The 27,097-nt window shown below is 42.0% G+C and overlaps 1 protein-coding gene and 1 pseudogene across 1 annotated transcript; one reads left to right on the top strand and one right to left on the bottom strand.

Moving 5' to 3' along the window:
• Positions 1 to 16,170: 16,170 nt before the first annotated feature.
• Positions 16,171 to 17,494, bottom strand: LOC126544092 (programmed cell death protein 2 pseudogene; annotated as a pseudogene).
• A 399-nt stretch (positions 17,495 to 17,893) lies between these two features.
• Positions 17,894 to 19,807, top strand: LOC126544091 (programmed cell death protein 2-like). Its single transcript, XM_050191300.2, has one exon. The coding sequence runs from the start codon at positions 17,909 to 17,911 to the stop codon at positions 18,980 to 18,982; it is 1,074 nt and encodes a 357-aa protein (XP_050047257.1). The 5' UTR covers positions 17,894 to 17,908; the 3' UTR covers positions 18,983 to 19,807.
• Positions 19,808 to 27,097: the final 7,290 nt, after the last annotated feature.

The raw sequence follows: 27,097 nt of genomic DNA, 5'->3' as shown, positions 1-27,097 counted from the left end.
ACGGTGACATTTAGAAGGCAGAGCGTTGTGGGCATGCCCCACTGCGCCATACCCTTTGCAGTGCAAGGCATTGAAGAAGGAACGAGAGCACGACAGAGGCCGTGTTTTATTGCCAATAACTCCGCTTCTGTTTAACGCACTGAAGTACTTTTTGTGGCAAAGTATTTCTGAAATAGCCTATTTTCACTTCGAATGCCTTTCTCGACTTCGATAAAAAGTGGTTCAGGGCTCCTTTAAATATGAAATATTTTTCTTCCTAATTTATTTACATTAAACCTTAAAAGTACACATGGGTAGTTTAAAAAATGACCTGCAGTGCACATTGTGATCTTCCGTCCAGTAGATCATTGCTGGCCCACGATTGCATGACAGCAATCAGCAAGGCAGATTAACAAAGGAGCACCACATATGAAGATGGATGGTTCTAAACATTGCCGATTGTGTGCAAAATCATTTTATACCTCTAAATTTGCTTTTCTTTCATAAACCATACATTTTTGCAAGCGTGTAAATGCATCTAAGCAACAATGATGAAAGGAAGCACAAGACACACATAGAGCATACTTTACAGTGATTTATTTGAACCCTTGTTGTCAATATATGTGTTCACAAATGCGACATTTGAGCATGCACACTGCACTCCTGTTGCATTCAAAAAACTAAGTTCATCAATTTGCAAAAAGTGAACCAGCATTCCCAAATTTGATACCTCTGCTGTTTTTGCTCATAATTGCAATCAATGGCCAAGGCTCATTATTGAGATGAAGATGATATGCAAAGAAAAAGAAAAATGTGTCGGTGTAGCTTTTGTGATGCTGACAGAAAAGGAACTTTGCTTTTTGGATGCAACATGAGTGCAATGCACATGCTCAAGTGTCGCACTTGTTAGCATATATAATGACAACAGGGGTTCAAATAAATCACTTGAAAGTGTGTGCTACGTGTGTCTTGTACTTACTTTCGTCCTTGTCTCTTAGGCACATGTACACAGTTGCAATGGTGAACCAACTCGCCCAACTAGCTGTGTTGACCATATAATTTCGTCATAAATATTATTCTCTTCGTAATTAGTCTGTTTTAATATTATTTGTATAACTCCCACTTACTCAACAGCCTTTAACTGCCACGTTCTTGGCCATGTAGAATGTCAGTCACACAAACTCAGAAGCCTGTTAAACATGACCTAGCAGCTGGGTCTAGTCACAACCCAACGAATATTTACGTAAGCAATGCAAAAGATCGTTCTTCACTTAAATTCACATTAGCTGGGTTCTGAAATGAACACCTGTGATACTCGAGCACATAGAGCTAGTGCATTACCTAAAAAATACAAAACAAAACAAAAACAAAGTTGAACTGTTATTTTACTTTTATAAATCACAAAATGGTTTTAGCAGGTTGCACTTAGTAGCACCAGAAAACATGAAGTTGTTTTGTGATTGAAATTAAACCTGTAGTGTATTGTGCGAGAAAAAGTTCTATGCCATATCATGCGGAGAGCGCATGGCCTTTGACGTTAATAACACCATGCTGCACATACACTGCCACACTTAATGAAACACACTGTATGCAATCCATTCAAACTGAATTAAGTCCCTGCACAAACATCGGTGACCATCACAGTCCCTTCTACATGTTTTGTTGTTGAAGTAAACATCTGTTGAAGAGTTGTTCCTGACTCATGCATTTGATGCTCCAGAGAGCTACAAACTTCAAAGTATATCAACATATAATGTGAACTGGCCACTCAATTAGGATTTATGAATTTGCCTGTTTGTGCAGTAGCACAAAGTGACAAGACTTATTGGGCAGTGCACATTGGCGTTCAAATAAAGAGCAATCTTGGGCATTGCGTATGTAAACATTTGTTTGGTCGTATGAACAGATTCATACTAGGTCATGTGAAAGGGTACATTGCAGTGGCACTTCTCAGTGCAGTCATGTGACTAGTGCTTCCAAGTCTGTGCTTCTTTTATAAGTTTCCTTTTTACAGTGCCATCAGTTTTTAAGAAATCATAAAACTAAGAAATTTTTCCATTAAGTTCTTCACTATGTCTATTCAGTGTGCTCGGCTATCTGTAGCCATACATTGACTGCAATGGGTCCATTTAATTTTTTATGTATTTGACAATGCTTCTCTATGTGTATATATGTTTCTTCATCGCAAGGATAAAGCAGTTGTTAGTGCCACATTCCATCTTTTCTGCGTGCCTATTTTCTAGGTTCCTGTCGTAACAGAGCTTTCCTGTCTTAAAATTAGTAACCAACATGCCAATCTTATCGAACTAGCCTTTTTGCTTAATTGTCTGTGCACACTCTTCATAGCATGACGGCTTAGCAGTTTGATCTTTTTGGAAGTCACTAACGTATATTATTCCTGTCTTTTTGGCAATATTTGCAACACTCCTTGCTGGAATTATGTGTTATAATGCTTTTTCGCTTATCATTAACAAAGGAAATGTGGTGGGTTTGTCAAACAGAAATTTGGTGACATGCTCCACATGGCTATAGGTAAGTGAACAGTGCAGTAAAAAGTATGCCTAAATTTCCCATTTTGTTGCATAAGAGAGGGGAAAAACAATTAATAATATATACATACATACTATAGACAAAAATGTACCAGTATGCTATTATAGCGACAAGCATATGTAATGCCATACAATATTATATAATTGCATGTATACATGCAGTAGAGAGCGAACATATAGAGATTGTGGCATGGACAAAAAATTTATATTTTTTCAGGCACAGCCATGCAATGCGAAATCATCTCAATGCATTAGATTGGCTGAAAAGGTGCAGGTAGTCTACATGCCTAGGCTGCGAAGAATAGAAAATTTCCTGGCATTTGTGGTCTTCAGGCTTTTGCTCATGACTGTGCGGTACATTACGTGCTATATCTGTGTTTCGTTTATGTCACGAAACCTCACGATTGCACAATTTTAGGGCACAGCTCTTTGCACTCTTTTTTTTATTCTGGGCTGTACTGTCCTGTCCTGAAATGCCGAGGAAAGTTAACTGTGCAAGGGGAATGGGAGTAGCGAGAGCACATGAACACAACCTTAGGCATTAACATTTATTTATCTCTATTTGGTGGCAGTGACATAGCCAGAAACTTTTTTGTTTTGGGGGGGGGGGGGGGGTGCACACTTGAGTAAGGAAGGGGGGAGGGAGCAGGTGGATGTTGTCATGTGCTGTTTTATGTCAGTTACCCTAATACACAGAAATTTCAGGGGAGCGGAGGGAGGGGGGGGGGGCACTGTGTTCCTGTTTGATGGTTTTGTTAACTGCGCGTGCTGCATGTTTCACTTTTCATTGAGCATGTGTATCATTGTGTAGGCTCATGTATGCATTCACAAAAGCATACAAGAATAGTGCTTGGTTTGGCTTTGATTCATTGCAGTTTGTCCCATACGTATGCCGTATCTTTGTTCCTTCCCGTGTTCTGGTCCTTTCACACATTTAACTTTCTCCAGTAAAGCGCTGACCACAATACTACACCAGCAGGCCTTGTTAAGATGTGTTCCTGTCCCCAACAAATGATACACGGTCTATTACCAGGGTCAGACCATACAGGCATCGAATAGAGCTAAATATAAACCTTAAATTAACATAGTTGCTTATGCAAATGCATGATGCACAGAAAGTCTGTCCTTTATATAAATGAGCACAGTTATACCGTGCCAGGGTGGAGATGAGTGCCTCAGCAAGAAGCAGATACAATACAATAGGTGATTTATATATCTGTGACCGTGGCCAGTTTCTGTACATACTGGATCACGAAATAAAACAAAAATCTTGCATTAGCATGCTACTCATGCTCAGTGGACAGCACAACTGGTTTACATGGCACTGGCCTGAAAGGTTGAAGTGGCTGCCTAATTCAGCCAAATCTTCAGAAGTATGCAACTTTGCTTTAAGCGTGGCTGCCCGGTTCCGTGCCCAGCTTTCTCAACATAGGTACCATTAGCTCAGCCATACAGTCAACACTCATGTTTCCTTCCATGTAGCTTAGACGTTTACAAAATTCCATATTTTACTTTGTGTTGTAACCACCATCATGATTTCATACTAACTTGTCCAACTTTCTGTTTTAGTTGCAAGTCTAAATCTACATATGTTTTGTCAGCTTTATTGATTTTTTGCAGTGACATAGGAAATGCCCAATTTTGTGACAGTTTTGCTCATGACATTGCTTCATTACAGTCAAAAAAAAAAAAAAAAACAAGAAAACTTGTTGCATTCGGGAGCTCTTGAGATAGTGCATAATCACGTGTAATTGCTAAGAGTGGAGGTATACATTGAGGCCTCATAATTCTTTGTTGTGAAATAGATTTTACAGGGACACAAGCCTCAATTTGGATATGTAAAGGTTCAGTAAACAGCATCTAAAGATGGTAACAGCTGGAGTCCTATATGGAAGTATGTACACCAAAAGTAAACAGAACACGTTTTTATGGCCAATACACGCTGGTGTAGTACCTATGATTGGAATTAGGAAGTACAAACATGGTATCCTGATGCATGATCACATGCAAGATGTCCCTGCAGCACTCTGATGTTCCATTTTTGTTAATGCACGTGAATAATTATCATATACACTAGATTAGGGTAACAAGTACTGGATACCTTTTTACACAAGTAACTGTCTCGTACGCTGGGTTGGATTGCAATGTATTTTCTTTAAGGCATATATATGTTTTTCAGCATTTCTTTGCAGTTCGTAAAAATTTTTGTTGTATGTTTAAGTTGGCTAGACAATGTGACAAGCTATCATAAATGAAGGAAATCTATCAGGGAACACAAACCTAGTAAAGTGGTTATCCAAAATCATTGAGCTTCTCTTGAACATGAGATGCACAGCAAAGAACACTTATGGTACATAAGTCATACATATTACTGTTCTGCACCGTATTGTACTGGAGTGACATAGTAATGGGGCATACATAGCATTCAACAAGCCTGTCAAGCCTTCTAGGTGGCTATAAAGGGGAAGCAGGAGTGGTGGATGTACTATATATCTCACTGAATTTTGGTTTTATTTCAGAGCTAGTGGTACGGTTGTAACAATAAATGAAAGACTTGTGTGATGCATGAAAAATGGATTGTGTGCTTAAATTTCCAGCTATGAGGGCTATCAGTTCCTTTATACGACTTGAAGAAAAGGGGTTAACCGAGGGCCCCGATTTTTATTAGTCATATCATAAGAAGCCAACAAACACTGACACCAAGGACAACATAGTGGAAACTACTTGTGCTTAATAAATGAAATAAAGAAACGATAAATTAATGGAAATGAAAGTGGATGAAAAAGCAACTTGCCGCAGGTGGGGAACAATCCCACAACCTTCGCATTTAGCGTGTGATGCTGTACCAATTGAGCTACCGCGGCACCATTTCCCCATCTATTTTCTTGGGTATTTATGTGTACTAGTAGAACCCTGGGAGGGTTAGCCAGCGCCACCACTCATAGACCTTGGCGGCGGATGTGACACATCCTTTCTGCCGCAGGCGTCATGAGAACATGATCTTTTTGGGTGAAGGCAGCCGTTTACACACGCTACCTGAAGGCATCAATGTTACTGGATTCATGACCCTCGTTATGTAATAAACGAGAAGAAAGGGGGTTAACCAAGGGGCCCGTTTTTATTAGTCATATCATAAGAAGCCAACAAACACTGACACCAAGGATAACATAGGGGAAATTACTTGTGCTTCATAAATGAAAAAAAGAAACACTAAATTAATGGAAATGAAAGTGGATGAAAAAGCAACTTGCCGCAGGTGGGGAACGATCCCACAATGACTTGATTATTCTGATTTCTGTTTTAATTATTTATTTATTTATACCTCATAGGCTCCCAGTGGTACATTGTGTGAGTGGGGGAAGAGGAAGAGTACTTATCTATCTGAGCAATTCAGCATTATACAATAGCTAACACAGTAACATAGATGATAAGGACAATGCTGTAAGTACATAGTATTACATTGTATTAAAAAGCACATAGTATTACACAAATTATATAGAAGCAAAATCACATTATAGAACAATATAAGCTGGTAGAAACCATACGGACAAAATATGAGTTATTAAATATGGAACTTTTGTTAGGAAAAAATGGTGTCTAATTATAAGGCTATGACATTTTGTTTAGCAAGACTGTTTTCAGGAAGACCGCACCAAAGCATTATGGCATTAGGCAGTGTTGATGAGCCCAAAGTGTGTGTGTGGCTATGATGGAGGTTGAGATGATTGTGCAGGGAGCATGAGGTGTGACATGTTTAATGGGAGGCAAAGTATATTGGTGTTGGTTGTTTGTTATTTTATGAAGCAAACAGAGGAACAATACTTTTCTACAAGGTTCTAAATAGGATAGTGATAATGATAATAAATGGAATGTTTGTCGCACTGGAATATGCTTGTTATAGTCACTGGTGGTAAAATATGCGGCATGGTTGTGAATGGATTTCAGTGAGTGGATTAAATAAGCTTGATCAGGTGACTAGATATATGAGGCATTGAGGTTTGCACATACAAATGATTGATATACTCAGTGTTTTTACAAACACTTCTAAAACATTTTTAAATTGCCTGTGGAACATAGCCCAATTCTAGTCCATGAGCTGGTCTACTCGAAGAGGCATACATTACCTGCACAAAAAATTGAAATGCATAAACTAATTAACATTATTCACGAATTAAGTTTTTAATTAATTACCTTATGGCATATTATGCAATTTGCAAATTCTAGTCAGGCAGTTCGCAAGGCAGTTCCGCTCGAAACGAATTCTCAGAATGACACCAGTTTCGAGATATTAATTCCTGAACTTTCCGGAGAAATGTATTAGTGTTCCAGTTACTTTTGTGCTTCAATGCATAAAACAATTTTTTGTTAAGAAAGTAACTGGAACGAAATTGCATTTTTACTGCAAGTTTGACGGCGCATATCTCGTAAATGGTGTCATCCACACAATTCTTTTCTAGTGGATATGCTTTGCAGTCTCACTTGCTAGAATTTATAAATTGCAATATGTGCCATATGGTAATCAGATGAAAGCTTAATTAGCAATTTTTGTTAATTAGTTGATTATGTATTTAAATTTATTGTGCAAGTAATGGCCACATCTTTGGGCAGACGAGCTCATGGACTAAAATTGTGCTATCTGCCACAGCCAATTTTTAAACAAATTTCGAAAGTGTTTGCTGAAACACCCTGTATGAGTCCGCGTGTAATGGATGGCTTGTTGTGAAGATTGTGTTTTGGTTGCCCTACGGTACACGGCATGTCTGCAGTTAATTTTTTAATGTGAGCAGACTGTGAAAGGCTTGGTGTGAGGTGAATGCTTAAGTACTTATAGGATGAAGTCAGGCTGATAGGTTTGTTACTAAGGGAGTAGTGAAACGTGAAAGTTGGTCACTGACAGAGGAAATTAATCAGCATTTCTAGCATTTAACGACACATTAGCCAGCCATTAAGTGTATCATGCACCAATACTCTTGTCACACGTACGCTTTCAAATAGCATTTAGTCTGAAAACAATTGAAATCTGTGAAATCAGTTGGCTCTCTTCTGTAAGCTTGCACAAAGAAGCCAATTGCAAGTGAGAAATTAGATTCCTATCTAACTTGATTGCAATAAAAAGTGCCAGTGTGACACAGGTATATTTGACCAGAGTGGATGTTTGGGCACGTTAGTAATTCATGAGAACGTTAAAAAGTGTGAATTGGACACCGACGACAAAGGCACAGCACCTGTATCTCCAGCATATCATTAAAGCTTGTATCTCTCTCTCACATAAAGAATAAAATTCAAATGAATTCGAAAAACATTGCTTACACATTCAATATAAGTCTGCAATGCATTTAAGTGAGGTATTTCTCACCATAAAAATTACGTAATTCATTCCTGCTTCCGGTAAACCTTTCTTTTCTCACGCTGTTGGTGTCTTCCTACATTACATCTAATTACACCATAACCAAGTCTATATCCATCTAGGGTATTACAGACATTCAATAGCGCAGGTGAACTTTTATTAACTTCTGAAGCAATATCAGCACTGTCAAAACAAAATTTTCTAAATCTAGTATTCTTAGATGGCTTTACTTATCTGGTCACCACTGCTTTGGATAACTTTTCTTTCACATTAAGTGCAAGAATTAATCTAATTGGGCTCCAACGGTTCTCTATTATGCTATTTAGTTGCTTACATTAGGAAACTGATTTTGTGTGCATGTTTAACATTAGATGCTGCCAGCAACAATTCAATCTTTGACCAATGGCTTCTGTACATGACTACAAGATTTTTTTATTTATGCACTGGCACACTACTGTCAACCCAACTTCAGTACAATAAGAGTTTTGACTGAACAGCTAGTTGTAGTGAGCAACACTTGGGCACTGAGCAGCATTGTGGTGTTATGTCCTGTACTGATTTTGACAACATTTTATAGCAAAGCAGTTAAGCTGTTAAGGGGAGTTCTGCTGTGGTTCTCATGTGGCAAAGGCTAGTGATGAAGGCTGGAGATCGCATGGTCGGTCCAAAATGTCAGCCAGAAAGCAGCCAACCACAGAGCCTGCTCAGAGCTTCAAAGTGGCTGTATGGCCACAGAGTAGGTAAGAACGCACATCTGGACACAAGGGTCAGTGACACTATCACTAGGAACAGCCAGCAATAGAGTCCTACCATGTCACTGGATCGTGCAGCCAGATGCCAGCGTTGAACACACATTGTATATAACGGAGAGTATAGAAGTACTAAGCTCGGATATAGCGAAACGTTTAAAAAGGCTCAGGTAGAGCAATGGAATGCTACAGTATGTAGTGAAGCATCTGCTAAGTCTTGGGTAGGTTTTGGGCAGTGGCAAATCAGTCACCTAGAACTCCAGACGGGTGTGAGAAGTTGAGAACTCCCTAATACAGCTTCGCTGTCTTTGATGTATGTGTTGCTAGGTTTGGTGCATATCGGCAAAGAATTTCCTTTTCTGCAGTGTGCACCAACATCTTAGTACATGGGTGTTTTTGCATTCCATCCCCATAAGAATGTGGCTGCTCCAGTGAGGCCTCGAACCGACATCACTTAGCTCAGCAGCAGAAGGCTATAGATACTGAGCTGTCATGGTGCACTTATTTTTTAAAGATGGTTCCTTTCAAGCTTCTCGTTATAACCAGCTGATAAAACTGTGGTACAGAAATTATACTTTCTTGTTGTTTTGCAGTAAAAGGTGGTCATTGTAAACATCATCAAGAGCATCAGTGCTTTCATACAAAATTTCATGTCATATGAACATACCGAAGCCTGTTTTATAGCTTAGCTCTTGTGCAGGCCAGAAGTGTGTTTTTAGAGTTGCCAGATCTTTTAAATTTTTGTAGCAGGGGTGCAGAAGAATACTTAGAAAAGAATGCCTTAGATATATAAGTCTGGAACTACATAGGTTCATGCTAGAGGAACACACACATAGCATGCTAGAGGGATATGCACACATATGCACATAATTCTCTCTCGCTCTGAAGTACTGTGGAACATATATAATTGTTGGATTATGCTGGGGGCTCAATCAATACAAACACTCACTTGTATTTAATAGCCTTATTTGCTGTTATAAAGGATGAAAATGATTTTGTATCACACACAATAATAGCCCACAAGCTTATGTATACATGCATTACTGTCAATTGCTGTCATCTTGACATAGGACACAATTTTACATCGATTTAGTACTCCAGTGTTACAATGCCTTTGAGCATACCATTCTTTATTACCTTTTATTTCTTGCTATTTCTTTCAACAGCCCTAACGAATAGGAAATATTTCACGTGAAAAACTTAACTATTGAATAAAATTTGGTGACAATTTTTCAGTCAATAATTGCTGCTACACAGCTGAACAAGCAAATAAATTGAGCATGCTTTCCAAAGTTACCACCATTCTTTAAGCAAATTGTTAGTCAGAAAAAAATCACCAAACAGCTGTTGTGCTCACCAGAAGACTTTCTAAAGTAAAGGTAAGTCATGTGCTATAGTGGTCATGCTGACAAACTCTAGAACATATTACACAAACATTGCAAGTGTGTGTGTTGTGAATCTTTTGTGTTGTGAAACAAGTTGCACAAGGAGTAATGCCAAAGAGCCAGGACAAACTTAAGCGCACAGCCACACAAGTGCCAGAAACCGCAAATGTTGCCTGAAGAAAGCAGCCCTGGTTGTAAGCAGGTAAAAAGTCAGTCTACAAGAAATTTGTGTTGATGCATGAAGGAAGAAGAAATCAACCATATGCTATCTATACCATGTGTTGCCCTATTCCACTTTCCAAGGCCTGCATAGTGCTTCCAAAAATAAGCACTCTTCCAGCCACAGCCATGAGTTCTGCAGAATTCAACTTACGATACTTCAGCTTTGCAACCAAGCAAGAAAAACAGCATTCCCAACCATTTAGTATCTGCAAAAGTATTTACAGGGGGCATTTCTGCACACCGCTCAAAGGACAGAGTGCAAGGTTTTAATGGTGCGCATGTGTTGGTCGATTAAGACACCACTGCTGCTTGAGTTGTCAATGGACTATGGATTGTGCAGTCAAGTACAAAATGTTCTGCTACAGGCCTAATAGCCAATGGAGGTAACGAAGTGTAAAACAATGCCCATTGATAATGACAATGTGCTGGTGTGGGCCAAATAGTTATAATGCATTCACCTGTATGTCTCCTTCTAGTGTCCAGATTGTGGACGCTGCTTTCCATTTAATCATCTTTATAAATGAAGCATAAAAATACCCTAACTACCTGCTGCTTTACATGAACAAGTGTTACCATTAGCTATTTGCCATTAAAGCAGCTATCTCACATGCATATTCTGCACCTACTCTATGGGTAGTATACACCTCTGAAGCAATTTACGCAAAAAGGGCTCCTCACCAGGTTTGGGCATTCTAAAGAGACAAGTGCAGTGCGCAGATCACATACTGATGATTGTGTCTGCAAATATCAAATTGCTCCACAGCGCAAAAACAGCTGGAATTTCAAACGAAAAACCATTCATCCTTCCTCTCAAGGGAGCCCCACCTGCTTCCGAAGAATGAAGGTCACACGCATAAACACCTCTATGTAAGCAACCTGCCTGCAACTTCACCGATTATGGCATGTGGCGTCGGCAAATCACCGAACACATAGTACACAAAGTCACTACTGGAAGTATGTCATGCTGTGAAAAATGAAAGGGAACGAGTCTCGTGATGTGAATGTGACGCAGTCTCTTGGCTGAGAAGGTGAGGAATGTCACTTGAGGATCCTATTCAAGGCAAAGAGAGAGAGCGTCTGTCAAGAATGAATGAATTGTGGGGTTTTACGTGCCAAAACCACGATTTGATAATGAGGCATGCCACAGCGAGGGACTCCGGATGAATATTTACCACAAGGGGATCTTTAACCTGCCCCCAATGCACGAGACATGGGTGTTTTTGCATTTCGCTCCCATTGAAATGCGGTCGCCGCACTGGAATTCGATTCTGTCATCTTTTGCTTAGCAGTGCAACACCATAGCTGCTAAGCCAGCGTCCATGTCAGTAGTGAAGCTTGCCTCCTGGCAGCATGGTGACGCAACAATTGAATTCCTTCTATCTCCTTTAATAATGAATTTGAAAAATTCTTGTAGTAAAACACATCCTAGATGACACCTTACAAGTTCCAGTTTATAACCAAAATTTCTAATAGGGCCTTGGTGAGGGCCTCTTTAACAGCCTTTAATATATAATCAAAGCAGATGACATGGGCACCTGGAGGTTAGCAGGTACAATCCATATCCCAGACCATGGCTTTCAAGATTTTCAGCATGCTGCAGCCTGGTCTTGGAGGTCACACCCCCATGCTGCGCTGGTTCTCAACGTTCTGGGTCCTGCGTCCTTTTCAGCAAGCAGTAATGCTGTTTTTTTTTCCGGTTTCACTATCACAAAGTACCCTTTGGAAGCTTTTCACAACGCATCCTCTTGTATCTAAAAGAAAATTTTGCACCGAGGCTGCTCTATACGAGCTAAGCTTTAATGCAGTCAAAAATTTTGTTGCAGTTGACATCTTATCCTTTCAGACACCACCTTTTACTTGAAAGAATAAGAGAAAAGATTTGCAATGGATGGCAGTTACGGATGGTACAGGGAGCAGTTGCAATGCCTTTTGCTTGTAGTTTTTGAAGTGGAAATCAGTTTTTTTTTTTTACCTGTCCAATGCAGCATAGCAGACTACAAAGATTGCAAAAAGGGCTTACTGGCCTAAACGGTTTCTAATGCTGCCATGGCCTACTTAACTGCCGTTATCACTGTTGAAATGTAAAATACTATTGGATCTAGTACAAGCCATCATGCAAAGGTTTAGAAACAAACCATACTTACAAGAGTAGTTCTTATGTGTCTAAATATGACCAAACATGCAATGTATGCAGTTTCAAATAATGTACCTCGAGGGACTGAACCCTTGAACATGCTTTGTACACATAAATTGGATTAGATTTCAATTACAGTACAGCATTTTAATGCCAGTGGTCTACTCATGAGCTCCTAAATCTTTGCCACCACTCAATTTCAACTAACAATCCAGTGTTGGCACTATCACTTTTGCTTTTTGGTTAATACGGAGAAAGCATATTTCCGCTACAGAAAACTGTTTGCATTCAGCATTCATATTCCTTGTTAAACTATTTCTAGACAGCTCCAGTGCAAACACACACAAGTGAAGAAAAATGAATGGGCAACTATACTTGTTCAGCAATGATGTTGAGGGAAGGTGAATCTGTAACTAGCCTGATTAACCACATTGCACAAAGAGTGGCACTGGAAATGGACAATTACATTCAGGGTTGGATTAGGAATCAAAGGGGCTAGATTTGGCTCCATATCTGCACACAGTGCAGTGCATTTTTATGTGTGAATGGAACATTAATTTTGCACATTGTTGCTCTGACAATAAAGAAATTAAAGAAGAAAGTTGCAGATTTGCCAAAAAAGCAAGGCTATATTAACACTTGTAGTTTTACAGGTCATGTAAATTGCAATAAACATTTGCTTACTAACTAAACAAATACTGTGTCACGCATGCACAGACAAACATGAACAGATCTCACTTGATCACAACGAGCACTTGTTGTCACAATGCTGACACAATCGGGAGTGCCAGCAGAGCAGAGCGTGCATGCATGTCTTAAAGCAAACAATTTGTACCACTGCTTGCTTCACCATTTCAGCTATGCTGCATCTCCAAAACTCAGATTACACACCTCCAACACTTGGCATTCATAAAGCCATGAGTGATGCTCACCCTTCAACCTAGCACCGCAGCTGATGACCAACATACAGATCTTGGCCACATAGGCAGCCATGGGGTCAAGAGGAGGAGAGGTGTGCTCTCCTCCTCTAGCCCAGCCACAGGGTTGCACAGGCTCAATCAGGTGACTTACAACATCGGGCGCACGGGGAGACGGCGCGCATTGAACCACCATACTTGGTGGCTTGAGCTCTCATTCTTGGCCTCACCCCAACAGCATATCAAGTTACCATCAACATATGGCGTGTGGGCCACTCATTCTCCTCCACACTTGTACTTTATTTGGGACAGCCACGGCGGCGAAAATGTGCCTGAAGTGTCGATATAACTGCTATTGCAATAAAATATAAAAACAAACAAATCTGTGGCTCTTTTAATTACCTCACTGCCCTTAATCCACCTGTTGAACCAACAAAGCTCTTGCCACGTTCATGTTGGTAGAGCCAAATGCACAGTTTTCAACCTAGCTGAAAAAGCACTGTAGCAGGGTGCATTTCAACAACAGCTTGAACTGCGCTGCAACACAGCTCATTTGAAATCGTGAAACACAATGTGTACCTAAACAGCTCCCAAAAATTTAAAAGAAAAAGGCAAGAAAAATTATAAGCCTCCTACTCTCAATATAATTAATGGAAATGCGCTACGCCCTATTAGCCCAGGTTCCGCAGAAGCTTGGATAGAAGTTTGCTCTCTTACTTTTTGAACACTGCCTGTGCAAAAGTTCTTTTTTATTACTGTACAGTACCACAAAAATAAAGTACAAAGCACGTGGAGGCTCCAGCATCAGTTTAAGGTGCACAACTAGGCCAGCTTGCTTACAGAGAGAAGCTGATTGAGCAGGACACTTGAGCATGAAGAGATTAATGAACCTGACAACCATTGTTTCAAGAGCCTAAAGAATGCAAAAATAAACAATATGCTTGCTGCAAGGAGCCATAACAATATGCTTCCTGCACAATAGGCACATACCAGTTCGTATACTTGTGAAAACACGGCTTTCTCATAAAACATGGGCAGCACTATGGCTTATATTCAAGCCATAAAGTCTGCATATTGTTTCATGTGGTCTAACTTAGAGCAAGGCATACATTACGCATATTTCAATTTCCTTTTACTCAGTAATTTTAGCAAAAGTTGCAATTATTTCTTTGTTCATGCTTCAACATACTTTTGTATTTTCACATGAAAGAATTCTTGAAAACTATCTGAGAAATTATTTTTCTTTTACTTAGACTCAAAACATCATTACTTTAGCTATAATATTATGTACCATGGTATATGTTGCGACTAGTACGTTTTCAAATAAAATACAGAAGCAGCAAAAATGAACACATTCCTGGCAATAAGGAAAGAGTTAACAAGTTGTCTAAAGCAAAGGCAATTTGTATTCAAGGCAGCTTTAACTCACTTTTTTTCAGTCACTTATAATCAACAAATCACACTTTGTATAACTAAAGGTAAATGGCACACATTACAATGATAGAACTACACTGGCTCAAGATCTAGGAATAAGCCAGGTGATGCGACTGTCATTAGCAATATTATTTACCCACAGACAATAATGAAATAACACCTAAATTCTCCCAGCTCACATCACATGCAGTTCCAGAAATATTCTCTGTATGCTTCTTGGACCACTTGTAGTTCCCTAGTTGCCAGCAGCCTGCATGTTACCCTAACCTATCAATGAAATATTGCTGACAAATGAAACACAAGCTTATCTCCTCTTTGAGGCAATTGACTAAAATAAGTGTAAACGAAGAGAATGACTGAAAAAGAACATGATCAAAAAAAAATTTTTAAGGCCCAATCCACTCTGTGAAGGTGGAATGCCAGCGAAGCTGCTACCATCCACTTAACCTATTCTAGTCTAACTAATGAAATGAGTACACTGCAAACTGCAGTGTATAACCGCACACCTCATAATCAGACACGGCGTCTCCAGGGAATGCACGGCGTTTCTTTGCGGCATTCTTTACGGTGGAGGTGTGCGACAAGTTGTCGCGGAACCACAGGCGGTCGCGCACGGTGCAGGAGAACCCGAATTCCACGTTCAGGAACTTGCGCTTGAATTTCGAAGTCGCTCCCTTGAACGTGGTGATCTTGTCGGTGTGGCACTTGCGGCGTTTCGTCTCATTCAGCGCTTCTCGTCGGAGCTCGAGCGAGCGCGTCACTTGCACACGAGCCTAGTTTCCTGTGGATCACCACGAAAGAATCACCAGTTCTTAGAGGTAAACAGCTTCGCTGTAAAAAGATTTTTTGGTGTGTAAAGTGAAAGTTATTGTTTAAATGTACTATCAGGGCAAATGAAGTACAAGCAGTGGAGTGCGTTCCTGAAGCATAACTGAAGGTACAGTCAGCCAGTCATCCTTGCCAACATGCGCATGTGGTTTTTATGCGGAGTGCAGGTCAACGCTGTTTCCTGACCTGACCCGCTGCAGTGCCATTTTCACCATGCCAGCACGGTCGTCACTCGTGAAGCACGATATCGCTCATACGTGCTCAGTTTCCAGACCTGCATCGCTTTTGTTCGTACCATCAGTGTTTTCTGTACGAGTGACGACAGCACTAGAAACCATAATGGTAGTGGCAAAATGGGTATGGTGCTTCAGCAGGCTGGCTTAAGAAACAAGCATTAAACAATAAAGTAAGGTGAGCAGCACCGCAGTTTGCATGAAAACCATAAGTGCGCGTGACGTGGACAAGGATGACTGGCTGACGGAGTGCATTGTACCTTCAGTTATGCTACAGGCACATGCTCTGTTTTTAGCATTTCACTTGCCCTCGATATAACATGCAGAATTGTGTTATACATACATCAATAAAGTCTATAGATGCATGCACACATCCATGACAGTTTCCACACATTATAGGCTTTTCTGGGCAGTCAGCGTTTTTATTTCATTTTTAAACTGCGAGCTAGGCTCGCCATAAAAACATCCCACCCCTCACACTTTTCCTGAGAAATGACCGCGCACACATGTAAGCTCATGACTATTCCTCACAGATATTTTGCTTCCACAAATATTCTTCTTGGTACGGTTCGCCGTCGCAGGAGGCCTTGCACGTATAGACTAATAATGTTCCCCAGTCCAGGCTATCCACTGTCGACTCTGTAATGCTGTTGAGCAATTGAGGCATAACTTGGAACTCGAACTGCCTCTCTGAACCGCAGGAACAACAAGGCACGTCGCCAGGGTCACCTGTACTGGCAACTAGGAGAGGCGTACCACCCAAATTGTACCGTAGCACCTGATCAGGGGCTTCCTTAATGGTCTTCTTGAATTTCCAAAATGCTTTGTCTTGGCAGGTTGCCGCCATCTTGTTCAAGTCCGCGACATCTGCGCCGTCACTTGAACACCCCGGATGACTGGTTACATAATCGCAGTAGTCTGCAAGTCTGTCTTTATCTGTTTTACAGCCTTGGTCATCGTTGCAGGCGTCTTCTTCTGTCTCTATAACCAGCTCGTACTCAGGAAACAGTGGCGCCGAAGTCCTTTCGCAGCTATCGACGCACTGCGAGTTGCAGCGAGCTCGGTGACCATCTTTCCAATCCAACATTTGGTGAGACTTGGAACAGTAGTGACGGCTACGGCATCTAGAGCAAGTCTTGTCGCCTAAAGCACCGCACACAGCGCAGATTTTGCAGAAATCTTCAGCCGAAGGGCTGTTAGAGCTGTCAGGGGATTCCATAGGAGGTTCGATGCTGTAAAACATGTTTTCTTCCGGCAGCTGTGACCGCAAAACTATATAGCTGCCGACGTCGTGCTTATTTGCACAGTTCGGAGTCACGCAAACGAATACAAAGAGCGTTCTGTGAAAAGCGGAGTCGACGTCATCGCGCGGAGCATACAACTGCAGAAGCAAAAGGCATGGCTCACCGCAGTTACGGCAAGTAAGACGTTTGCCATTAGGAACATCTTTCAGATGAAGCCAAGCTGGTTTTCCACCTACTTTGCTGGGAGTGTATGTGCTCCTTAGCGCCCATGCCTCACGTTTTTCAAGAAATCCCAACTCGACGACACAGCGTGGCTGACTTGCCATCGTGGACGTGGAAGCAGGAATGGAGGATATATCGAGATCCATGGTGGAGAGTGGAGATCATGTGGAGATCGTCCAAATGACGGTCGCCATTTTGCCAGTACTGCAGAACTTAGCCAATCCACTGGCCAATCCTTACTCACGCGCCTTGACGTCATGGCACTCATTAGCTAGGTCACCACTAAATTCTGACGTGCTCACGCTCGTTAATTTGTCTGTTAACCTTGTTAGCTGATCCATAGCAGTTCGATGGTACCTGATCACTGTCTGAGAAGTATCAATTGTCAACGTTGCTGCAAAATTTGAATTAAAACAAATCGGCAGTAAGCTCCTTTTTATGTTGATTACTTCCTCCACGTCTGAAATCAATGGCGGCGCCATGGCAACGGCTCCATAAAATAAAATGTAGCAAAGATTAACGATGATAGTGAGGTGCGTTCTTATTTTAGAAACCTTGAAAAAAAAAGTTTATCTTAGTGCTCTTTTGAGTTAATTGGTTACATCATGACTATACTTAATAGTGGATTGGCTATAGATTGGCTAAGTTACTCGACTACTATTGAAATGGCGGCCTCCATCTCCACGATGGCAGATGAGGAGCCACGCTGTGTTGTTGAGTTAGGATTTCTTGAAAAACGTGAGGCATGGGCGCTAAAGAGCAGATATTTTCCCAGCAAAGTAGGTGGAAGACCAGCTTGGCTTCACTTGAAAGATATTCCTAATGGCAAACGTCTTACTTGCCGTAACTGCGGTGAGCCATGCGTTTTGCTGCTGCAATTGTATGCTCCGCGCGACGACGTCGATTCTGCTTTTCACAGAACGCTCTTTGTGTTCGTTTGCGTAACTCCGAACTGTGCAAATAAGCATGACGCAGGCAGCTTTATAGTCTTGCGGTCGCAGCTGGGCAAAGAAAATTCGTTTTACAGCAGCCAACCTCCCGTGGAATCCCCCGACACTCCGAACAGCCCTTCGGCCGAAGATTTCTGCAATATATGCGCCGTATGCGGTGCTTTAGGCGACAAGACGTGCGCTAAATGCCATAGCCGTCACTATTGTTCCAAGTCTCACCAAGTATTGGATTGGAAAGACGGTCACAAGGCTCGTTGCAACTCGCAGTGCTTCGATAGCTGCGAAAGGACTTCGGCGCCACTGTTTCCAGAGTATGAGCTCGTTACAGAGACAGAAGACGACGTTTGCAACAACGACGAAGGCTGTAAAACAGATGAAGAAAGGCTGGCGGACTACTGCCAATTTATGACCAGTCATCCGGAGTGTGAAAGTGACGGTGCAGATGTCGCGGACCTGAACAAGATGGCGGCAACCTGCCAAGATAAGGTATTTTGGAAGTTCAAGAAGACCATTGAGAAAGCACCTGATCAGGTGTTACGCTACAGTCTGGGCGGTACGCCTCTCCTGGTTGCGAATAGAGGTGACCCTGGCGACGTGCCTTGTTGTTCCTGCGGTTCACAGAGGCATTTCGAGTTCCAGGTTTTGCCGCAATTGCTTAACAGCATTACGGAGTCAACTATGGATAGCCTGGACTGGGGGACATTATTAGTCTATACGTGCAAGGCCTCCTGCGACGGTGAACCGTACCAAGAAGAATATTTGTGGAAGCAAAATTTCTGTGAGGAATAGTCATGAGCTTGCCTGTGTGCGCCGACTTCGGAAAAGTGTGAGGGATGGGATGTTTTTACGGCGAGCCAAGCTCGCCGTTTAACAAAGCAAAAAGAACGCTGGCAGCCTGGAAGAGCTTCAAATGTATGGACACTGTCACGGGGATGCGTGGGTTTGCGTGGACGCTATTGAAGCATGTATCACACAATTCTGCACATAGTACATTTAACCAATAACTATCGCTTTGCACATAAAAAAAGTGGTCTTGTCAATAATTTTCTTTTTAGATTACTCTCTTCTTACACTTAAAGAGAGGAGACCAACTTCTGTGTCGTCTGTGAGCAATGTTGAATTGGGTGAGTTAGACTGCTGGCAACTGGGGAAGTGCATTTATTATTTAGTGCATATGCAAGTGGTACAATAAGCAGACAAAATATTTGTGGGATTTGAGTGCATGGGGGGGAGGAGGCAGGGGGGAGCATTTGAACTTGCAGAATTTAGGTGATGTGTCATAATTGTGTGTGTTTGCAGTGGCAGTAAGAATGCACATTGAATTTAATTGAATTTTATTCTCCTTGAACAAATAGACAAGGAAGGAGTAACCACAAAAAGCTACTGAGATTAGTAGCTTGACGAGGTGTCTACCCCTTTACACAGCAGCAGTTAATAATTCTGAAATCTCGCTGTAAAAAGAGTAGTTCTTTTTTGTGGGTGAACAGTATGTCTGGAGTAAACGATAATTATAAAAATTGTGGACATTTATACCCTTAAATTGTTTAAGGAGTTGCTGCGTGTGAAAATCATATGGGACGTTTGCAATCATTCTCATAAACTTCTTTTGAATTAGGAACAGTCGGTTTAGATTCATTTTTGTTGTTGTGCCCCGTATTAGGTGGGCGTAGGATAACTGAGAACGCGCTAACAAGTTATATAGTGGTAGTTTTATACGTTGAGGAATGATATGTCTAAATATGTTTAGCATACCCGCAGTTCTGCACAATTTTTTATGAGTTTCGCGAATATGGTCATACCAAGTTAAAGTACTTGAAAAATATATGCGCAGCACTTTCATGCATTCTACTAGACATGGTGGTCACAAACACCTTGTGTAATCCTAGGTCCTGAGCCAGTGTAGTTGGATCTTTACACTGTGTGCCATTTACTTTTAGTTGTATGAAACGTGATTTGTTGATCATAAGTAATGATTGGAGTTTTTGGTTTTTACCGATAAATGCCAAAAGCTAGCTGCTGATTTGAAGTTTCGGAATTCGGTTTAAACCGAAAAGTACTGAATTTAGAAATTTGTCATTGCACTGAATTTGCACAATGGGACAGAGCCCTCCCAAGTGGCTTGGGTGCTCATACAGAAGCTTCCGCTTGTGTGGGGCCAAGAGTTGGTTTCTGCATGAGCAGGTTTTGTTTTTGCCAGCCTTGCCCAAATACCGGGGCCTTTGCCAACCGCGTCATGACAAAGGTGAGTGGATAAGAGAGCGTTTGTGTGCGTCCATTCCTCCCCAATCTTTCTGCAGATATCCTCGTCGTGTCCGACTGTGGAAAACTTGAAGGGAATGTGGTAATGGGGTTGATGCCTTCCAAGCAGGAATGGTCATCAGCGCATACTCTTTCCCCGTTCTTTACTCCGATACTCCCACTTGTCTCTGCTGACTGCCATTCAGGTGTCAGCCACGTGCGCTCGACAGCTGCAGTGTGCTTTTTTTTTTTTTTACAGCGAAGCTGTGTATGGCTAGCCGATTCGTCTGTCTGTCTGTCGGTCGCCTGTAAGCCAAAAACGCCTCCGGCACTAACCCATGCACACGTGCAAAAAAAAAAAAAAAAGAAAGAAAGAGAAAGAAAGGCACGTAATTAGCTAACACCACCTAGATAGAACAAGGCCTGTTAACTCCGATCCATGACGTTGCGCAACCTGGCCCGAAATTCCCATTGACAACGCTGGCATGATGAAAGTGGTGACGTCAAAATCAGTGTTGCCTACTCGGAAGCATCCCCACTAGATTTTCTGGCAGTCACGCCAGGTAACATGATGTCATGGATTGGAGTGAAGAGGCCTTGTGCTATCTAGGTGGTGTTCCATTAGCTGTGCCAGTAGCAATGTCTTTAATCTCCATTGCAGTGGAGCGCACGTGCAGCAGTTCCTCTCCACCTCTAAAATGACAAGGTCACGTGTCATACATACTCCTTAGGAAGAGGCAGCTTTAGATCCGCAACACCACGAGCAGAACCAGGAATGAGCTCGTCCACGGCGTGTGGATGCTGCAGCCAGGGCACAAGAACCGGCTCAGGCAGCTGAGCGCAAACAGCAATTGCATACCGAAGATCTGGCAGCCTACCAAGCTGTCATTTAATGAACCATTGGGATTAACCCAGTGATATACAACGGGGCTGCATGTTTCAGCTTTGGTGGTTAGCCCTCTGTATGGATGGAGTGCTTGGGTGGTGACTTTTTCTTTCATTTAGTATGTATCTATTTGTTAAATAAACAAGCAATTACATGCTAACTTGTGGACACAATAACTTAGACAAGTAATTTGCCTTTAGGACAAAGCTTTCTCAAAGAATAATTTAAATAATTGGGTAATTTGCCTCGCTGCCTTTTAAGACAATAAAGCTTTCTCGTTTTGCTGTTTCCATCCCAATATAAATTTTTGTGAGTAGTTTTTCAAAGTGCTGATAATGCGGAAAAAGGTGTTACTGTAAAAAAATAGATGTCGATAAGGAATGAATTTTCCCAGGAAAATAAATGCCGATAAATGCCTCCTGAATTAAAAAAAAGTGTAAGCAAATATGATTCTCAAGAAAGTGAGTTAAAGCTACCTTGAATACAAATTACTAGGTGCATGCAAATATTCCAAGTTTGGTATACAAATTGAATAGTGCCTACTGTAGTCCCTGATTCGTATTAAATTTGAGTATTCACTATTTGAAGTTGTCAAATATTTGTTTCTTTCTAATATATAAGGATAAAAATACTTGTTGCAGTCTCAAGGAAGACAGAACGATGGATGTGAAGATTTCGAAATGATTATGCTGCAGCATAGGTGCAGTTGTTGGGGTGGGGCACTGGTATTTGAACACACAGGGCAGATAACTTCTAGTCGCTCAATAAGAATGGCTTGCTTTTAGGTAGTCTATATATAAACTTGTTCCAATTTATTTAGTTTAGCCAGTCTCGCCATGTTAGCATCCATTTAAAACAATGTGCATTGCTGTAGGATCACACTTCTCTCCTTCAGCACGCACAGAACTGTATGTGCACCTGGTAACATGCTGTTCCCTTGTTTCATTACTGTTATTACCATAACATTATAACATAACATTAAACATTTCGATTTCCTTTCTAAATCAGTAAACATGCAATGTATAGCTTTCTGCGCTTTAATTATTGCGTTAACAGTAAAAGCAGGATCAACAGTTCTGTTTCCCGAATAAATAAATGATTAGTTGGAAGTTGTCACTAGGAGGTTGGAGAGTCGCTTGTTTCCCAACTTCTGCCACCTCCGTTGATCTTCTCGACTGATGAAGATTTTAGTGAAATCTGCTTGTCCGAATTGTCAGATGTTTCTAAGTTTTCCAGTGGGGGCTCTGGGCCCCAATCGCAAGGTTATTTTCTAGACATAATCAACTCAGTCAGAAGGGCATAACTGTCATTGGAATAGAAAACTGCAAACGTGATACTCTTGCTTAAAAATTCGGGGGACAGTTGTGTGTTAGACAATATCAGACCCATTGCTTGAATTTAAAATTTTGTAAAGTTGATCAAAAGAGTTTACATATTCAGTTATGGATTTCCTTAATTAGAGAAAGAACCTGGGCCATATTCAAATTGTTATCAGCCTAGGTTGCTCAATATGGCAAGCTCCAGTTGACCTTGAAAATCGTATTAAGTTTTCATGGTGCCAAAGGCAGTATGCGGTGTTGGTCACTCTCGACCTTGCAAAAGCTTATAGATAGCATTTTAGCTGGTGATGTTAGTCAGTCAGCTCGACAGCCAACTTTCCCATGTACCTTCAAGCATGGAATGCATAATTTTGAAGCTGTCATGAATAGAATAATTTTTCATGTCATGAAGATGTACCTACTGAAGCCTATGCTGATGACATTGCATGCGTTTATCTCATCGGCAAATATGTGGCATTCGCGGACTATATTAAAACCTACAAACATACCTGTCTTTTGACAGAAGATGACAAAAACTCTGAGGTAGTTGCGGCTACATCAGGCTCTTTAGTTTTCAAGTGTTTGAAGAAAGTTTTTAGCCCGTACAGGGCATACAAGCTGACCAGAAGTATATAGAGCATCATCATCGAAACCGACCAACTCCAAGCATTCACCCTATCTTCAACTGAACGTATGCGCCCGGAGATGGGGTGCCGTGGCTAGGCCTGAAATGGCCATGCCAAGCTCTGTCGGTGGGCAGCAACCCGCAGTCTCAGCACTGCAGTCACCGGTAGTCCGGACAGCTGCAAGCACTGGCGCTTCAGAGATGGCGCCGTTTGACCAGCCATGGCTTCCAGACACCGCCTCGAGCATGCGAGCCTCGATGGATGAACATCTGGCTGAGCAGCCAGGGATAGCAACACCAGATTCTCTGAAATTACAACACCAGGACATTGACATACAGTGCTCTCTTGCTGCAAAGACAAACTGGCTTCCTGTACAACCGAGACACCTGATGACGCCATAGTGATGCCACCACTTAAGAAGGTAATGGCCGCCCCTGAGGTCTCCACCATTTCTTATCTGACTCCCTTTTCTGACCCATCTTTCACTGTTCATATCAGGCCAACCATTAGGTTTGATATTGCTTCCACCTCCCCAAAAGCAATTCGGCATGTTATTGATCAGTGTTTTTGCACCCGTGGCTACCAAGGGTTCGTTGTACATTAAGCCTGGAATGCTGTAATACACAGTCCACCTTGCCTCTCTGGATGACGTGCAAAAGATATGTGATATAGGAAGAATACCAGTGACAACTGAAAAATATGTGCCAGTACAGACATATTTTGCGTCAGGACCTAACTTGCAGCAATGCGTCCTTTACGACCTCGACCCAAATGACTCCACCCCACAATTTATTCAGAAACTGCAGTTTGTGTCCCATAATGCACTCGCGGTTTGGCATCTGAATAATGGCAGGACTTACCTTGTCACCATACAAGGTCCTCGGGCATCACCTGAAAATTTTTATATAGCTATACAGTGCTCCCAAAGCAGTCTAAACCACGCGTCGTGTACTGCTACAGGTGTTATAAAGTTGGACACCTGCAAAAGTATTGTCCAACAACATCTCCTGACCCAGAACGAACGACACCGGAGGGAAAGCCTCGCTATTGATGCGGGCTTTGCAAATCAGATGAGTATGACTTCACATCCCCAATATGCCTGACCAATTGGCTGCCTCAGCTCATGCCCGTATGCATAGCACTAAATGGGACATCCAGAGCCTGCCTTGCTTTACAATCACTTCCAGGAATTAATACTGCCAGAAGACACTCGGCCAAAGCCAGAGATAACCACCCAAGCAGGCCCGTCGTATTCTAAGGTGCTGAAAATTTCAAAAAAGGGCAAATCAGTTTTTTGCCCTGCTGGGAACAAATAAAATAAGGCTGAGGTAGCTGAAGAGCAAGATACTGTTGACTTGGACGCACAGATAGCGTTGCTGTCACGGCAGCTGGAACTGTTGTGCAAAAGGAAAGCACAAATGCCTACCCGCTGGAAGGAACCTGCAGCAACGTTGCCGCCTACTATGGCCATGCTACGTTGCCATTCCCGCCAGTGAATAAGGAAGTCTCTAGCGATTTGGCCATATGGTCGCTTGAACAAACTGAACCCTGAACAAACTGATGCAACTGATTCGAGCAAGTATTCACCATGGCTAACTTTCCATGTAAGCAGCATCCAGCCATTCAACAATGGAACTACTGTGGTCTCTTTAACAGATTGGGAGAAGGAGGAGGAGGAATGAACGTTTATTGTGAGAAACAGCAAGAAAATGTTCTTTCTTCGCCCTAGGTGGGAGAATTAAAAGACAAAAATACAGTTTGGCAAACTTAATGTGTGGTCATTGCTTCTACAGGAGTCGAATAAACTATCTGCAATCCCAAATTTCATTGGTTATCATACACTTTTCATTCCAGATAAGCGGGGAGGTTCCTCAACAGAAAAAAACTGGGAAGGCCGCCGTACACATTGATCCAAACATCCCTCAAACACCGATCAACCTCGATAAATGGTGCACATAATAACAAGTGGTTGCGAATTTAACCTGCCTGGCCAACACATTATTAATAGTTGTCTCATTTTATGGGAGACCGTGCAGCACGCCTCTCAATCTCGGTTGGTCGCACCATGTCAGACCCGTATATCCAGGGCTTCTGGGTTTTGTTGGAGGTTATTTTAATGCCCAGCACACCATGTGGGGCTATGAAAATGACTCAAAAAGAGGCAAGCAGGTCCACGAAGTCTTCATAGATTCAAACTTCGCCCTTCTGAATTATCCAGGCGTACCTATCATCCCTGCAACACGATCTCACGCACCGGACCTCACTTGGTTCTGGATCTCCGACGTGGGTGGCTCAGCCAGATGCATGGGGAAGTGACCACTCACCCGTATTGATTGGCATACATACTAAATACATGAACAAACTTCGTCGCAAAATATGGGTAAATGATTGGGGCAAGGCCTGCTGCAATGACAGAGCAAAGGCATTTGATGCAACGACTGCCATCTCCATTTTATAAACAATTTTACACAATCCTACGGTTCCTACGACAGTGAATGAGGACCAACCGAACCCTGACCTAAACCTTCTCAACCTATAGGTGCAGCACCGCCAGATGAACATGTGGAATCGTAACCCTTTGCAATGTGAAGCCCGTGCTTTAAATCATTGTGCGTGCTTGGCGCTACAAAAACAACTGTCACGAAACCGCTGGTGTGATTATAGTGCAAGCACCTAGGCCCCGGAGCAGGAAACAAGAAATTATGGCGCACTTTTTGGGCCACAGAGCATGGTGGTTATCATGCAGACCCATCGTTAGGAATTTGACTGGCTCTCAACCTCATGCTGGAAGCAAGCAGCCGTCAGCTTTTTTCCTCATCACCAGCAACCGCCAGCAACTCTTCCTTCAATTGACATGGATGATACTTTGAGCATTACGATGCCTTTCATAAAAGTCAAGATACTCGGTGCAATTGAAGGCACAAAGCAACACGTAACGCCTGGACATGGCCGTTTCTCGTATGAGCTTTTTAAGAACTGGGAAGATGAGGCGCCATTGACACTTTACTCCAGGCTATGATTAGCGTATGGATCGAGGGATCTATCCCACATGAGTGGAAACGCTCCGTAGTGGTGCTCATACATAAACCAAGAAAGCCGCCAACAATTTTTGAAACTCCTCGGCCAATTTCTCTGACACCAACGATCTGCAAATTGCTTGAGTGAATGCTGGCTACTCGTCTTTCGTGGTGGCTTGAACACAACCATAAATACTATCCATCTCAGATCGGATTCTGGACGTACTTGGGTACAGAAGATGCCCTAGATATACTGGCAGGTGAAGTCCTGCACGTCTCACCTTACAGTCATTTGGTGCGCAATGTGGTGGCTACTGACATAGCCAAAGAGTAAATCTTGGTTTGCATTTGCATCTCTGGCAATTGATGAAAGGAAAGCCGTGAGCGGCCAAGTTGTTTACTTTGTTATTGTGTTCTCGTAGCCTGTCATTTATCAGTCATTTGTCATATTATTAATGACAGGCTACGAGAACATAATTCGCGCGGCTTGTCGCACCACAAATTATGGCGGAAAATATCTGCAGTGGCGGCCCGGCGAAACGTCACGTAACGTCAAATCGGCCTTTACGAAACGGCCCTTCCTGTGACGCTCCCCACGGCGTATTCCTCCAGCCAATCAGCAAGCTGACATGGCGCCTATCTTGGATCGCCAACACATATTCGCGAAATTGCAGATGCATTGCGCTAACGTCGTAATATAGCTGCCAAGGACCAGAAAAATGTATTAGTCAATAAAATTTGCAGCTCCACGTCACGTTTCGTCATCTTGATGAAAACACAAAATTGCATTTTGCAAAACCTCCGTTTACCGACACAAA

The sequence above is a fragment of the Dermacentor andersoni genome, chromosome 1, assembly GCF_023375885.2.
Source record: "Dermacentor andersoni chromosome 1, qqDerAnde1_hic_scaffold, whole genome shotgun sequence".
Lineage (NCBI taxonomy): Eukaryota > Metazoa > Arthropoda > Arachnida > Ixodida > Ixodidae > Dermacentor > Dermacentor andersoni.
The sequence above is the reverse complement of the archived record's forward strand: the minus strand, read 5'-3'. Positions and strand labels throughout refer to the sequence as shown.

Coding starts and splice junctions, on each gene's coding strand:
- LOC126544091 (XM_050191300.2), top strand. CDS start 17,909: ATGGCGGCCTCCATCTCCACGATGGCAGATGAGGAGCCACGCTGTGTT.